Source organism: Eucyclogobius newberryi, unplaced genomic scaffold (assembly GCF_026437365.1).
Source record: "Eucyclogobius newberryi isolate DKJ021-1_F unplaced genomic scaffold, fEucNew1.0.hap1 SCAF_9, whole genome shotgun sequence".
In the NCBI taxonomy this organism is placed as follows: domain Eukaryota; kingdom Metazoa; phylum Chordata; class Actinopteri; order Gobiiformes; family Gobiidae; genus Eucyclogobius; species Eucyclogobius newberryi.
The window spans coordinates 6,164,704-6,181,551 of record NW_027316532.1 but is presented as its reverse complement, the minus strand read 5'-3'; the positions used below and the strand labels follow the sequence as shown (position 1 = coordinate 6,181,551).

Below are 16,848 nucleotides of genomic sequence, written 5' to 3'. Positions count from 1 at the left end.
ATGATTTTAAACAAATGCCTTTTAGAAAGTAGCCTTTAACAAGGACTTTTGGTTATTGGAAAAGTGGGATTGTTTGTTAAATGAATAAATTAAATGTATGGTTGATCAATACGCAGTTTCATTATCATACAAGAAAGCAGCATAACTTTGTTTTAAATAAAAATATGAGCAGTGTGAAACTATAATTTTGACTTCTTGTTCTTACTCTAATTAATGAAGGCTTGACCATTATTGATGTTTTTAAGTACATTCATTTCAATGCTCTAAATAAAATGTGAAGGAAAAGAAGAAATAATAATAGTTCCGAATGGCTCTTTCTTGCGTAATAGAAGTGGGTCAACGTTATTTGTTCACATGTGCAATCTTTGTACAACATTCTGCATTCCAGTGATGAAACTGTTTAGTAGACATCCAGCCCTCTAACTTGGACCTCCTTTTTCTAATGATTAAACAAAGGTTGGCGGTAATGCTTGCATAATCTAAAACGTTAATTTTGTGGCGTTTCCTTTGACTACTCGACATAAAAGCATGTTTCAATACTGTACAGAATGGAAGATAATATTATTGTTGAGTAACGATAAGTAAAATCCTTAAAACTGATGTACAAATCCTATGAAGTTATTTTGAGTCAATTTATTACTGTATATCTTAGACATTTTCAACACAAAATAATTCTACTGGTACTTTATTAAATCGTGTGATCTGATTAGTAGTTATGGTAAGATCATTCTAAACTGTTCAGAAAAAGTCAAATTTTGTCCTTGATTTTTTTTTATTGGTGATTCATGCTCAAATTAGTCTAGTTTTGATTGTCATTTTCATATCGATTTTAGGATCTGATTTTCGACACAACATCCACTTCGGCTGTGTCAGAAATGAGAAGAAAATGATCCATTCGAAATACAGACTGGCAAAAAAAACGTATTCTGAACTAATGTATATATTGTATTAAAAATAAACAACAAACCCCGCATCATTTGGTTGTTGCATGGACTTTTCTCCTTCCAAAACTTTCTCCTCAGCTCAGGGTTGCCCGGGTTCACTTGCAGGTGAATTGTCAGGCTGCCGCAGCGCTTGTATTTGAAGCGCTTTGACAGTTGTCGCCCTTCTTTTTCCCTTCCCTCCCTTCTCCTCTCGCCTCCCGGTGTCTCCCGGCCTGTAACTTTTGATAGCTTGGACAGTTGGTAGCGCGCCGGGGTCGGAGCCATGGCTGACAGCAGTATCTTGACTTTGGGGATGGCCCGCAGTCTTCTGGTGGATTCTTCAGTGTACGACTCGCGCCTCGCCGAAACCACCAGGGATCAGGCGTTTCTGAGCATGGCCTGTGATGACGCAGAGGGTCAGTTTGTACTCATGAGTTTTTCTTTTAGGTTTAAATATTTAACCTTTACAAAGCGCAGCAGTGTTATAAATAAGCAATGTTGTCAAACACCGTTGTGCAGATACTAAAACTTGTAGCATATAGTGTAGATGCAACATAGGAATGTCATAATTATTAGGTACACATAATCGATAGTCGTGATTATTCAGGTCAGAATATAATCGTGAGAACCAAAAAATAATCATTGTGACAATTTATAAGATAAATTAAGTCTTTTTAGTTAAAAAAATTAAATAAACATCTGAATATCTACTGACACGTCTAGCAGAAACAAGTTAATAGATTAATCCTAACTAATCTATTATTGACGTAATCGTCAAATCATTTTGTAATCAAATAATTGTTATCTGGACAATCAAAATGACTCAGGAAATATGTAAAAGTTTCTGTTGTGATTAGGAAAAAAAAAAAAAATCTGTAAGAACTTGATGCAGACGTCTTCAAGCAGCTTCACCCCAGCTTCAACTGACTGGCATGTTGTAAAAATATCATTAATTTTGCAATCTAAACGACTTATCATCTCACCATGTTCTTGTGTTTCAGAGATGCTTCTTCCTAAAGTGGAGACCAGAGTGGTTCTGGTGGGAGACGCTGGGAGGAACGAGGCGCTGGTCAAAGCTGTGCAGGTACAGCCCTCTCGGGTCTATCGCTCTCCGCTCTGCCATGCTCTGCTGCTTCCCATTACCACCACCTGTCCATGCCTCAAATATTGACACTGATACAGGCCACTCGCTCAGATTAAAGTGCTCGGGTTTTCCACACAAGCGCTCTGTGTCCGACCGTGTACTGCCATGTTCAACAAGCAAGACTAATATATATTCTTTATTGGACACACATTATGCATTATTTGTATTGTCACAACTTGCTTTACATCTGCTCTGGCATCGCGTTTTATAACTTAAAATATAGAAATGCACAGGCTGGCGTTTCCCATGTCAGTAATTAAGTTAGAGCTCCAGCTACTGGCAGCAGAGGGAATTGTATAGAGGAGATAAACAAACCTAGCAAATGTACTGCAAGCACGCCGTAGTAACGGACGTGATTCGACAGCAGTAATGCTCCGAGCGAGTCTGGAAATGATTTATGGGCTTAAAAGCAGTACAGATGACATCGGAGCGCTACGTTTGATGTCACAACACTGACATTTGAAACTGGGTGTTTTCTGAGGCTCAGAGGGGAGAGGACAAACTAAATACATATGAATACATACAACTCCAGGTATGAGGGAACAATGTTAGAACATGGTTAGAAGCTCAAAACAATGTCATTTTAATAGAGCAGACTATGGTTGCCCCTCCATAATAAATAATTTTGTATTGAAATATATATTGTTGTAATATCATAAATATATAAAAATAACTAAATCTTTTAATACGTCATTTTCTTTATTAGTTCAGGCAAAAAAGTGTTATATTTACCCCCCAATAGAACTTCAATTAAACTGAACCTGAGTGCAACACCTTTAGGCAGTGTACTCACTTCTCCACATACTTCATAGTGCATTTTAATTTCTCGTATCTACACGCTTCGAAACACTGCAAATGAGTGTAAATGTGATTACATTTCCATTAGCACAGTCGTCGAAAGATGTGTGCAGTAATGAATTAGTTGTGGTAGAAACGCTGGCTCCTTGTCTTCTAAAACGCACCTCCGGCTTTGTAGATGAAGCAGGTGCAGAAAAGTTCTCCCCGACTGCCACATGTTATATTTAGCTTCACGTTTGGTGCAGTTTTTGTTTCGGAGAGTGAGTTTTCTTTAAAGGATGTCTTGGGGATTGTGAGTAGAACAAAACTCTCACAAAGCAGATTTCACCTTGAGAACACAAGTGCAGCGATATAGTAATGTTGCTCTTGTAAACTTGAATGTTACTGTATGAATGTGTTACTTCAGCAGAGAGAGAAAGACTCTTTTTGCATATGGAGTTAGAGAAAGACTGTTGTTTTGCAGATGGAGTTAGATTTATTGAGTGCAAGCGTTTTTGCTGGCTGGAGGTTAATAATTCTAATTAGGACAGACAGGGTCCAAACGAGTCATTTCATTTTAAGTGCAATAGAATCACTCTGCAAAGTCACATTGCTTTGTTACAGATATAAAATAGCAGCTTGTATTTGTGTCTTCCTTTTAAACGTGGTGGTAAAACAGGAGATTATTCAAGGTTCGTGTTGTGATCTGCACCGTCGCAGCATTAAGAGGCTGAAGGGAGAGAGGGTATAAAGCTAGTTCAGTTTGGGCTGAATTATTGGTGATAATAATGTGTGTTACGTCTGCGGTGGTCCTCGATGTGTCCTTGTTTCATCCTCGGGTTTGTTTAATTCTAGCTCGGTCCTGTTTTTTTGTTTTCTTAAAATTTGAAAGCAAAATGGTTTCCGTAGCGAGAATGTGGCATGCTCTGATTTCGAGCCTCATTACACCGGTTCCATTTGCTTTCAGCGTTTCTGACTTTGCAGAAAGAACACGTATTTTAGTTTGTTTTTTTGAAGAGCGGAAATTATTATCACTATGAATTTATTATCCTTGCTTCAGCTCTGTTGTACTTATTGGTCTGGTTTATGCAGATTTGTATAGGTTTATTCCAGCTGCTCATGTGTTAATTGCTATTTGCACCAATGGCTGATGTAATTATGCTTTTTTTTATCAGTTATTATACTATAGTCATCTGAATTATCTTTTATCAATCGATGAATTAATCAGTCAGTATTCTTTGTATAGCACAGTAAGAGCAGTCCAAAGTGCTTTACAAAACAATTACAAAGATTATTATTACGTTTTGTTACTTTTATGCTTAGAATGTGACAAAAAAAAATCCTTTTGTAAAAAAATTGTCATGTCCAGTCGGAACGTCGTTATTCTGTGATTCCCAGCACCGGTTTTGAGCTCCAGACACTTTCTCGTGGGGAGAAGAAACAGTCAACGTTTTTCTCAACGTTTCAAGTCTGGTCTGTTCTTAAAACTGCATCTGCTCGGCTGTCTCCAAGCTGCTGTCTGTCTGTAGTTACTAAAAAGAAAACGGCTCTGCCTCTGTTTCTAAAATGCAGACGCTCACCACAATCACATTCTCCCACAGCATCCAGAAAGATTTAATTGCCATTCTTTGTAACTATTCTGCGATAAGAACAACCATGGCCAAATTAGCCGTGGCAATCTCCGTTTAATTTCCCAGCACTTTTGTTTTAATAGGCGAATACATTTTTAATCGGGTACATTCATGGTTTTGACTTTCAGAATATCACATTTAGATCCTGATTTTTGTTTCAAACTAGTCTTTCGCTGTAATGTACATTCACAGGCTAAGTACTGAGAGCTGCTGCTGTTTCATCTATAAATAAATGCATAATAACAAATAAATTCAGTTATTTATCTAGGATACTATATCATTTGTTGTGTGATTGTGTAAACATGCTGCTGCATTTTTAGCCCTTCCATTTCAATTTTTACTCATTAGTCTGGTATTTAAAAAAAATATAGCTGTCAGATATCTGCTCATATATAAATATAAATAACATGCGTGGATCAATTAAAACCACATTCAGGGATGTCAAGATTATTAATTGATAATCATGATTATATCGTGACGATATACAGTCTTAATTTTGCAGCTAAAATTGTCATTATAATTTTTGGGTTATTAAGTATTTTTTACTCAATAATAAAATTGTACACCAAGTTAATTGAAGAAAATTAATTAATAACAATAATCATGACTAATTATTAATTTGTGATTTTTTTTTTTTTTTCTCACAATAATCATAACACTAACATTTGATATCGTGACATTACTAAACTCAATATTCAACCAGAACTACTGCATTGAATTTCTTTTCAAAACTGCGAAACTGATTATTTTTATAGCTCAGCACCTTTTTCTAGCCCCATGTGCCTTTTTTTAAAATTATTATCATTTTTTAAATAAATGCTTATAAATACAGAGGAGTGGTCAGAAATGGCTACATGAAGCAATCAAAATGCATCTTTGAGTACAGTATATCTATTTTACACAATGCACCTCTCTTGCGTCTTTCCCCCCCGTTGCTATGGGGATAAGGGAATGTGTCCTCCATCCTACATTAAGATAAGATAAGATAAGATATTCCTTTATTGTCCCACATGGGGAAATTTCATTGGTGCAACGCAGGTAGATACAGAGGTAGATACAGAAGAACAGATCACTTATAGGAAGTCTGAAAAACACTTTCAGTAGAAGATCTCCTATAAATAAATAAAAACTCCCTGTGCTGTTTAGCCGGTTTAACTCCTCTCTCACATCAAAGACTCTGCAGACACGTTGTCTTTTAGCAGGTTTAATGATATTCGAAAAGGTAAAACTGAAAATAGACATATTTAAAATCAAAACATGTCCATTACAATACATATAAATAATAAACAAATCCACATATATGTATACAAAGCAGACTAGATGACGCAATATTGATGGCTACGTGGTTAGCGTGTAATTAACATATTGCAGAGATGGAACAGTCAAATTCAATACTGAACACTGGCTTATAGAAAATAACATAAACGCAGCTGTTGTGCACGCGTACAACATTACATACCGGCAATGCAACCTCAAAATAAAGAAATCTGCGATCTCCAAAAGCAGCCAAAGCTGCGTGCGGCCGTGCCTGGTGCCTTCATGGCCCGCTGTTACTTCCGGTTAAATAAAGTTTTGTTTTAAACATGTGCTCTACCTGCGACATTTAAAAGTATCCACTAGATGGCGGCACAAGAAAACAAATGCAATGAAATTAAATCATAGATCAAATTATGCACTTTTAAACTAAAAACACAACATTAATGCATAACAGAACACTCCCCGTCTGGCGTGATTACATGCCACTATACACTTAGGAAGGCACTAATACAACAATTTCAGAGATTGGTCGCGTAAAAACCTTAGAACCATCTGATTTGGCAACTTTAACCTCTACTGTACGGACTTTGCCATCTTTAGAAGGAAACACTTGAGTAATGAGTCCAAGAGGCCATTGGTTTCTGGGTATTTGATTGTCCTTGAGCACAACCGTACTCCCAGGTGTTACATTTGGTTGTTCAGATTGCCATTTACGGCGTGGCTGGAGTGTAGGTAAGAATTCTTTCCTCCATTTGTCCCAGAAGGTGTTTGACAGGTGCTGGACCTGCCGCCACTGATGCTTATAGAGGTCCGCCACTGAAAAGTTGCCCACTGGCGCTTGAAGTTGGGCCGATTTTTGAGTAAGCAAAGTTGCTGGAGTAAGAATAAATGGGTCGCTAGGGTCAACTGAAACGGGAACAATTGGCCTAGCGTTTATGATAGCTGACACCTCTGACATAAAGGTGACCAGAACATCATGAGTTAGTTTAGTGTTTTTGAGCTGGAAAAACATTGTGTCCAATATTCTCCGAGCAAGACCGATCATCCGTTCCCACGATCCGCCAAAGTGAGAAGCGTGTGGTGGATTAAAAGTCCATGTACATCCCTGTTCTTTCAAGTAGGTTAGTACAGCTTTGTCCATGTTTGAAGGGATTTTAAGTTCTTTGCATGCACTGACGAAGTTTGTGCCTCTATCCGACCGAATGGTTTTGACAGGTCCTCTAACAGCTAGAAACCGTCTGAGTGCATTAATGAAACTTGATGTATCAAGTGACTCAATCACTTCGATGTGAACCGCTCTTATGCTTAAGCATGTGAAAATTACAGCCCATCTTTTGTTTTGAATAACATGTCCTCTGGTTCTTTTTGAAGACACAAACCATGGACCAAACACATCAATGCCCACATTTGTGAATGGGGGATCTGTAGAAAGGCGGTCTGGAGGGAGGTTAGACATTTTCTGTGTGCTTAGCGGAGCACGAAGTCTTTTGCAAGTTGTGCAGTTAAAGATTATTGTACTAACCTTCCTTTTGCCTCCAACAACCCACCAACCTGCAGCACGAACAGCTCCTTCAGTGAACAGACGACCTTGATGATGAGTTTGTTCGTGGTAGTGTCTTATGAGAAGAGCTGCCACGTGATGGCGACCAGGAACAATGAGAGGGGTCTTTTCGTTTTGATTCAGTTTTGAGTTAACCAAGCGACCACCTACTCGCAAGAGTCCATTTTCATCCAAGAAAGGGTCTAAGTTCTTTAAAAGGCTGGTTTTGGGAAGTTTTTCTTGGTTTTGTAAACACTTGATTTCGTCGGCGTACACATCCTGCTGCATTGCTTGAATCACAACATCTTGCGCTTGATTAAACTCAGCAACAGTGAGTCCTGTTTCGCAGTAGTGCCAGCCATTGCACTGTTTAGGTTTGCGTGAAGCTAAACTGAAATTGTGGATGATGTGCAGTAAACGAGCGAGTGCACGGGTAAGTGATTTCCAAGACGAAAACTTGTGTGAATCTCTGAGAGCCGAGTTGGTTGAAACAGGTAGTGGTTTTGAGAGTGGATACCTGTGGTCTGACTTCTGAGTCAGTGCTGGGCTCAACGAGGTCATATGTGTCCGTGGGAATGCCCTGATTTTGCACCAGAATGTCTGGGCCAGTGAGCCAGTTACTTAGTGGTAGTTGGTAAGCAGGAACAGAACGAGTGGCGTGGTCTGCTGGGTTCTGACTGCTGGGTATGTAAAACCACTGACTGGGCTGAGAAGAACGGTGGATTCTGTTTACACGGTTACTAACATAGACATAGAATCTACGTGTCTCGTTATAGATATAACCTAAAACTACTTTACTGTCCGTGTAAAATGTGCAGTTATCTAGTTCAATGTCTAGTTCATCTGAGATTAGGTCTGCAAGATCTACTGCTAACACAGCGGCGCAAAGCTCTAATCTTGGGATGGTCTGATCAGGGCGTGGAGCTAGCTTTGCTTTACCCATCACAAAGCCACTTGGCAGTTTCCTACTGCGTCTGTGACTCTAAGATAGGCTACTGCTGCAATGGCCTTAGTAGACACATCTGAGAAGATGCACAGTTCTTTCTTTACAGCAGTAGAAGGTGAAATGTCTGTGTACACTCTGGGAATCGACAGCTTTGACAATTCTTTGAGTGAGTTTTTCCAGAAAGTCCAAGTTTCTTGCATTTCTGAAGGCAATGGTGCATCCCAGTCTCCGTTCTCAACAGTGAGTTCCCTTAGAATCCACTTTCCCTGTATAGTGACTGGCGCTACAAAGCCTAAAGGATCGTAAAGGCTGTTAATTGTTGATAAAACACCTCGCCTAGTGAAGGATTTCATCTCATCTGAAGTATTGAAGGTGAAACAGTCTTTTTTTATGTCCCAAAGAAGGCCGAGACTACGTTGAATGGGGACAGAATCGGCTTCAAAGTCTAAATCTTTTAGGTCTTTAGCATGGTCTTGGGACGGGAAAGCTTCCAAGACTTCTTTTCTATTGGTTGCAATTTTGTGCAGTCTCAGGTTTGATTTTGAAAGTGTGTCTCGTGTTCTTTGCAAAAGAGACACAGCTTTTTCAACAGTAGGCAAAGATTTAAGTCCATCATCTACGTAGAAGTCCCGTGTGACAAACTGCTGAACATCTGGATCACATCCACAGCGTAGAACGGACTGATGCAAGCCATACATGGCAACCGCTGGAGAAGGGCTGTTCCCGAAAACGTGAACAGTCATTCGGTATTCTGTAATGTCTTTGGAAAGGTCATTGTCACGGAACCACAAAAAACGCAAGTAGTTCCTGTCCTCCAGACGAACGTTGAAGCAATAAAACATTTGCTCAATGTCTGCGGTAAACGCAACAACATCTTTCCTAAAGCGCATGAGGACTCCAAGTAGTGAGTTGTTAAGGTCTGGCCCTGTTAACAACACGTCATTCAAAGACACGCCTTCATGTTTGGCACTGCTATCAAAGACTACCCTAATCTGTTTGGGCTTCCTTGGGTGATAAACGCCAAATAGTGGCAAATACCAACATTCTTCTTCATCTTCCAAAGGAGGAGCTATTTCTGCATGTCCATTTTGAAATACTTTGTCCATAAAGTTTATGAAATGCTCTTTCATTTCTTCCTTTCTTTCAAAATTGCGGACAAGTGACATTAAGCGTTTCAGTGCTTGCGGCCTGTTGTTTGGTAGTTTCTGACGTTGAGATTTGAATGGCAAAGGCGCTGTCCAAGTACCATTTTTGTCCTTTGTAAGTCCTTCCTCCATTGTTTTTAGAAATGCCTTGTCCTGAATGGAGGGCGCAATGTAATTGTCAAGTTTGGTTTGTTTGAACAAATTACATCCTAAGTGGTGTTGTCACCGAGCTGAGTGCTGACACTGAAAGGAATTTGGATGTCACAATGCTTTTCTTTAACATGGTATACATTTGGGCATGGCTCAAACACTGTGGGACGACCTTTCTCAGTGGCATTGGTGAAAAGAGTGTTTACTGCCAAGGTTTTGTGGACATCACCTAAACACACGTTTCCTACTATGACCCATCCCAGGTCAAGTTTTTGCGCATAGGGTGCATTGTGAGGGCCACTTATCTGTTTGCGGACTTTGTGTACTCGTACTACGTCCCGTCCAAGGAGCATTAGTATATGAGCGTTAGAGTCCAAGTCGGGGATAAGATGAGCTACAGGTTTGAGGTGGGCGTGATGCATGGCCGCACTTGGAGTAGGAATCTCACATCTGTCATTTGGGATGTTTTTGCATTCAATGAGGCTAGGCAGTGGGATTTGGACTGTGCCATCTAAAGCTTCCACTATGTAACCAGTAGCTCTCCTACCCATAGCCTCTTTAACACCTGCACATGTTCTAAGTGAATAGGGAGAACTAGGACCACAGTCATTAAACAACTCAAAAAACTCTGGGCGGACTAGTGATCTGTTACTCTGTTCATCATGAATGGCGTAGAGTGGTACTGCTTTGTCTGGACAGCCTACAGGGTAAACTTTTACGAGACAAATTTTAGAGCATGATCTACCTGCCTCACTCTCACCACAAACCTGAGTACATTTTGTCATTATCTCCTCAGGCAGTGCGTTACCTGGCTCCCCGCCGTGCTCTGATGCCGGCTCTGAGTTTAGCTCTGGTTCTGTCTGCCATGGGGCTAGGCCAGGGTAAAGTGCAGCACAATGTTTTTCATTGCCACACTCGGAACACTGGAGTCTGACTTTACAGTCTTTGGCTATATGCCTGGATGAGGCGCAGCATCTGAAGCAAATATTGTTTTCTTTTATAAATGTTTTTCTCTCGTCAAGAGGTTTCATGCGAAAGGTTCTACATTTTGTTAAAGGATGAGCCTTTTTGTGCAGTGGACAGAGTTTCTCACTGTCTGTTTTTTTGTACGCATGGGTTTGTAAATCTGGATTGAAGCCCGTGCCTACATCAGTTTTGTGCACTGATATTTCTTTTTGTCTGTTTGCTTTCCAAGGGGGTTTGTCTGGTTTGGGAGCAGCATCTGTGTATGAGCTGAACTGAAAGCTAGGGTCATTCCTAGCATTGGCCTCTTGAGCGACAAAGTTCACAAAAACCCTGAATGGTGGATAAGTGACACAGTTTTGACGTTTGTATGTTGTTCCAACTGTTATCTATCTTTCCTGTAAGTTAAAAGGAAGCTTTTGGATGATAGGATTTACACCTCTGGCTGTGTCTAGATATGAGAGGCCAACAAGGTCTCCTTCAGCTTTAGCATGCTCGATTTCCATTAGTAGGTCGCTGAACTTTCTTAGTTTCACATAGTCTTTAGATGTGATTTTTGGAAATGAATCTACTCTTTTGAAAAGGGCATCTTCAATCGCCTCAGCTGAGCCGTAACATTGTTCAAGTCTATCCCAAATCATCTCAAGACCTGCTTCAGGATTGTTTATGTGTATGGCTCTGATTTGCTCCACATGTTCAGCGGATTCTTTGCCAAGCCATTTTAACATCAGGTCCATTTCCTCACTAGCTGTCAAGTCCAACCCTCTGATAGCACTGTTGAAAGAGCGCTTCCACGCTCTAAAGTTTTGGGGCTTATCATTAAACTGGAGAAGTCCTGTTGCAACTATTTCCCTGCGCGCAAAGTACCTGATAAAGTCAGTTGCATTACTGTCCCTCTCTTGGGGAGGATTGAAATGTGTTGGTGCTGACACCTTGTGGGTCCAGTTGGTAATGCCAGGTTTAAAAGGATGGGAAAAGGCACTAGCTGGAACATACTGGGAATAGTTGCCATTTGGAAAAGAAGCATGTGGAGTTAGATAGTTGTTGTTATCCTCTCCTCTAGGTTGTAACAACGCATTGCTAATGTGCTCCTGCTTGAGTTGCATTTGTGCATCATTGTTTTGTAATGGTTCAAAAGTGCAACCTTCACCCTTGTTCATAAGTGTGGCTTGGTCCTTGACATACTGTTCTGTGCGCTCGGCTTTTTCGGACCGAGTTGGATGGCTTTGAGCGTCTAACTGTGAAGCAGCGGCTGCCTCTAATGCTTCTGCTTCTGCTATGGCTGAGGCTAAATCTTTTTCCTGCCGTAATAGCTCAATAGATGCTTCGAGTTTAGCTTTTTCTAATTTCAAACTCATCTCTTTTTCTGCAAAGTTGAGACGGGCCTTTGCTGCCTCAGCTTTTGCTCTTGCCTTGGCAGCTGCAGACCCTGTTGATCCGGCTTCAGACCGGGTTTTATAGGATACAGACTTGTTGGATGGCGCCTTGGCGGATGTTGCGTTGCATGGCGTGCTGTCCGATGATGAAGCCTGGGTGGATGGAGCTTTGTCGGCCATAGTTGCGTTGACAAAGTGACGATTGCTGGAACACTGCTGAATGCCTTGCTGCTTGAGGCGTAGTAGTGGTCAGCGTAGATTCACTCTTGTCGCAGGGGGATGACCGCAGAATCTTCTGCCTGGATGCTGCCGTTTTACTGTGCTGTTTAGCCGGTTTAACTCCTCTCTCACATCAAAGACTGCAGACACGTTGTCTTTTAGCAGGTTTAATGATATTCGAAAAGGTAAAACTGAAAATAGACATATTTAAAATCAAAACATGTCCATTACAATACATATAAATAATAAACAAATCCACATATATGTATACAAAGCAGACTAGATGACGCAATATTGATGGCTACGTGGTTAGCGTGTAATTAACATATTGCAGAGATGGAACAGTCAAATTCAATACTGAACACTGGCTTATAGAAAATAACATAAATGCAGCTGTTGTGCACGCGTACAACATTACATACCGGCAATGCAACCTCAAAATAAAGAAATCTGCGATCTCCAAAAGCAGCCAAAGCTGCGTGCGGCCGTGCCTGGTGCCTTCATGGCCCGCTGTTACTTCCGGTTAAATAAAGTTTTGTTTTAAACATGTGCTCTACCTGCGACATTTAAAAGTATCCACTAGATGGCGGCACAAGAAAACAAATGCAATGAAATTAAAGCATAGATCAAATTATGCACTTTTAAACTAAAAACACAACATTAATGCATAACAGAACACTCCCATAGACAAATAAATAAATAAATACCATTGCATGTGATCCCGACAGTAATTGCACATGAATATGTGTCACGACAGCACATAGATTGCACATGAATTTCACAGTAATTGCACATGAATTCCAACAGCAATTGCACATACGACAGAATTGCACATCAGTATTAGGTTAGGTCAGTATTGCGAGTGTTCAGTACTAACAGTTTTTGTTATAAAGTCTGACAGCAGCAGGAAGGAAAGACCTATGGAACCTTTCCTTCACACATCGAGGGTGGATCAGTCTCTCACTGAAGCTGCTCTCCAGAGCGGACAGAGTGTCCTGCAGGGGGTGACACTCATGGTCCAGCATAGATGTGAATCTAGCCAGGACCCTCCTGTCCCCCACCTCCTGCACCGAGTCCAGAGCACAGCCCAGGACGGAGCTGGACTTCTTGATGACTCTGTCCAGCCTCTTCCTCTCCCTCTCTGTGATGCTGCTGCTCCAGCAGGCCACACCATACAGGAGGGCCGATGCCACCACAGAGTCGTAGAAGGTCTTCAGGAGTGGCCCTGTCACTCCAAAAGTCCTGAGTCTCCTCAGGAGGTAGAGCCGACTCTGGCTCTTCCTGTACAGTGCGTCTGTGTTATGAGTCCAGTCCAGTTTGTGGTTCAGATGAACACCCAGGTACTTGTATGAGTCCACTCTCTCAATGTCCCGTCCCTGGATGTTCACTGGTGAGGGGGCAGTGGAGTGGCGTCTGCGGAAATCCACCACCATCTCCTTGGTCTTCCCCGCGTTGATGAGGAGGTGGTTCCGCTGACACCAGTCCACAAAGTCCTGCGCCAGTCCTCTGTACTCCGCATCATCGTCGTCCGTGATGAGTCCGATGATGGCAGAGTCGTCAGAGAACTTCTGCAGGACACAGCTGTCCGTGTCATGTCTGAAGTCTGCAGTGTAAAGGGTGAAGAGAAAGGGCGCGAGGACAGTGCCCTGGGGCGCCCCCACACTGCAGGTCCGAGTGTCAGACACACAGTTCCGGGCTCTCACAAACTGGGGTCGGTCTGTGAGGTAGTCCAGGATCCACTCTGCCAGGTCATACTCCACACCAGCCGTCTCCAGCTTGTCCCTCAGGAGCAGCGGCTGGATGGTGTTGAAGGCGCTGGAAAGATCGAAGAACAGAATCCTCACAGAGCTGCCAGGCTTTTCCAGGTGAGAGAGAGAGCGGTGCAGCAGGGAGATGACGGCGTCCTCCACTCCGATGCCAGACCGATATGCAAACTGCAGCGGGTCCATGGCTGAGCTCACGGTGGAGCGGAGGTGGTCCAGGAGTAGCCGCTCCAGTGTCTTCATCAGGACGTGAGAGCCACTGGCCTGAAGCTGTTGAGGTCTTTGGGGCGCGGTGTCTTAGGCACAGGTACCAGACAGGAGGTCTTCCAGACCTGTGGTACCACCCTCAGCTTCAGGCTCATGTTGAAGACATGCTCCATAACTCCACACAGTTCATCTGCGCAGGACTTAAGGAGCCTGGGGCTGATGCAGTCAGGTCCTGCTGCCTTCCTCACTTTAATCCGCTTCAGCTCTCTCCTCACCTGTGCTGCTGTGACAGTCAGTGGTTGGCAGGGGGACCGTGTGCTGGGGGGATGGGTGAATCCATGCGAAGTGGGGAGCTGATGGTCCGGGGCAGATAAGCAAAGAGGAACAGATGCAGGGCATTGTCCAGCTGTAGAAGAGGGAGCGTGCAGCGGTGCAGGGGGAGGGGCGGGTGACCGATCAAACCTCAAGAAGTGAGCATTTAAATCATTCACCCACTGTAGATCCCCCTCTGTCTGGGCAGGGGGGATTTTGAAGCCCGAGATGGTTTTCAGGCTCCTCCACACTCCCTGAATGTTCTTTTGCTGCTGCTGCTCCTCCATCCTCCTCTTGTAGCTGGCCTCAGCCTGCCTGATCTTCCTCCTCAGCTCCTTCTGCACAGTCCTCAGCTCCTCCTTGTTCCCTGACCTGAAGGCTCTCTTCTTCTCCTTCAACAGAGCCTTCAGTTCACGGTTAATCCATGGCTTGTTACGCATCCTTCAGTGCCAGTGGCAGGAGTGGCAAGCGTATTGTGTGTATTTTGGTGTTGATGGGTGAGTACTAGGAGAGAACTCGCCCAGATGCAGATGAATATCGGCGCCGATCAAGAAAAATCTGCTGGATTGAGTATCGGTTGCTCGTTGGGAATCTAAATTGATCTAATCCCACCACTGACCTGCTGATGTTGCCTCATACAGTTGGAACGTTTATTCATACAAGCTTTTCTGTAGTTGGCTAATGGTTAATTTCATTCGATACATTTTTTGTAGGTCAGTTGTGTTTCAAAAGGAATAAACTTCAAACACAGAACAGAACATGACAAGTAGACATCAAGTGGACATAAAACAAGCAGCACTTTAAAATTAAAATAAAAGTCCCACTTGGTCCAAAGTCACATTTGTTTCTGTTGATATTTGGTATTGAAATATAACAATATTGTATCAGAACCTCTCTCTCTCTCTCTCTATATATATATATATATATATATATATATATATATATATATATATATATATATATATATATATATATATATCACATTGATTCTAGTAACATCTAAAAGTGAGGTGCTGTTACAGTCTTCCTAATACTGTGTACACTGAGGAACTGTAAGACGAGCTTTATGATCCTATATCAAGACCTTTAAACAAATGAAATGTCTGTTTTCACATACTGGGCTTGACAGGCTGTCAGAGTACAGGAATATACTAAACAATTATGTGCTGTACTCTGTCTGCATGCTCAGTACAGCTCAGTGTGTGCGCGCGTGTGCGGGCTGTGTGGAGGTGATTTGGAGGCGTGGCTCTCCTCTGGCTAAGTGCAGTTACTCAGTCTCCCTCGCTGTGTCTCCCCTGGGTCCTGTCACTCTTAAGGCTCTGTGTGAAATGATCAGCTTGAGCATGTCAATCTGTAGGCCTGGCATCACATTGCATTACAATATATGAATAACAAGTATTTATCACCACAATATTATGTTAGGCTTTGCTAAACGTTAACGTTAAAGGTGGTATGGACGATTTTTCTCAGCAATTTTTTTATCATATTTCCTCGTGGCATGTATAAATCATTAGTCCTGCCACGTATCAATCATAAAACGCACCTACCGCTCACCTGCAGCCGCGTGCGGTTCGTCCCCACGTTTCTGCGTGCCTAAGCGCATTGATCTATCATAATATAGTTCCCTCAGTGTACGGGGCAAAATGAAGACGGAGAAAGACAGTTCGAGCTGACGCAGAAGTGGACAGAAATCTACGGGAGACAAGAGATGCGATGCGCTCCGTTGCGCTAATAAACAAACGCACGTGTGTGTTGTATCAGTCCACACGGGGGAGGGGCATGTGCACTTCCACCTGCGTTCTCAAATCGCCGAAAAATCGTCCATACCGCCTTTAAGCGTGTGCCCTAAAGCGAGTAAGCGTGTGCCCTAAAGCTAAAGCGAGTAAGCGGCGAGTGCCCTAAAGCGAGTAAGGGGCGAGTGCCCTAAAGCGAGTAAGGGGCGAGTGCCCTAAAGCCAGTAAGGGGCGAGTGCCCTAAAGCAGCCAGTAAGGGGTGAGTGCCCTAAAGCAGCCAGTAAGGGGCGAGTGCCCTAAAGCAGCCAGTAAGGGGCGAGTGCCCTAAAGCAGCCAGTAAGGGGCGAGTGCCCTAAAGCAGCCAGTAAGGGGCGAGTGCCCTAAAGCAGCCAGTAAGGGGCGAGTGCCCTAAATAGAGTAAACCGGTGCCCTAAAGAGAGTGCCCTATAGCGAGTCGAAAACATGGCCCATACAATAGGTTATTCCCAGTTTGTCCTCAGTGCATCAGATTTGTCTTTTTGAATATGAGTAAAGATTGAAATGGAGCAATTGTGCTCAAATATGACTGTATGTTTACACAATCATCCACGATTTAGTTATTTTTACCAAAGTGAACAATTTAATTGTGAACTTTTTTGGCCTTACTGTGTTTTTTTTGTTTAAACATCGGCTAATATCGGTTATAGGCCACTGCAGCATAACAAATATCATATAGATATTCACTGAAAATAAATCTACGTCAGACCATGCCTAATACATGTT

The 16,848-nt window shown here is 42.4% G+C and overlaps 1 protein-coding gene across 4 annotated transcripts in view; it reads left to right on the top strand.

The window, feature by feature from the left end:
* The first annotated feature begins 1,155 nt into the window (after positions 1 to 1,155).
* Positions 1,156 to 16,848, top strand: part of ect2 (epithelial cell transforming 2) — an 82,553-nt gene continuing 66,860 nt past the window's right edge. For all 4 annotated transcript variants that reach the window (XM_072438952.1, XM_072438951.1, XM_072438949.1 and 1 more), the window contains exons 1-2: positions 1,156 to 1,339; positions 1,925 to 2,007. In XM_072438952.1, the coding sequence (XP_072295053.1) occupies positions 1,207 to 1,339; positions 1,925 to 2,007 (216 nt within the window). In that variant the 5' untranslated portion in view covers positions 1,156 to 1,206. The remainder of the gene's footprint in view (positions 1,340 to 1,924; positions 2,008 to 16,848) is intronic.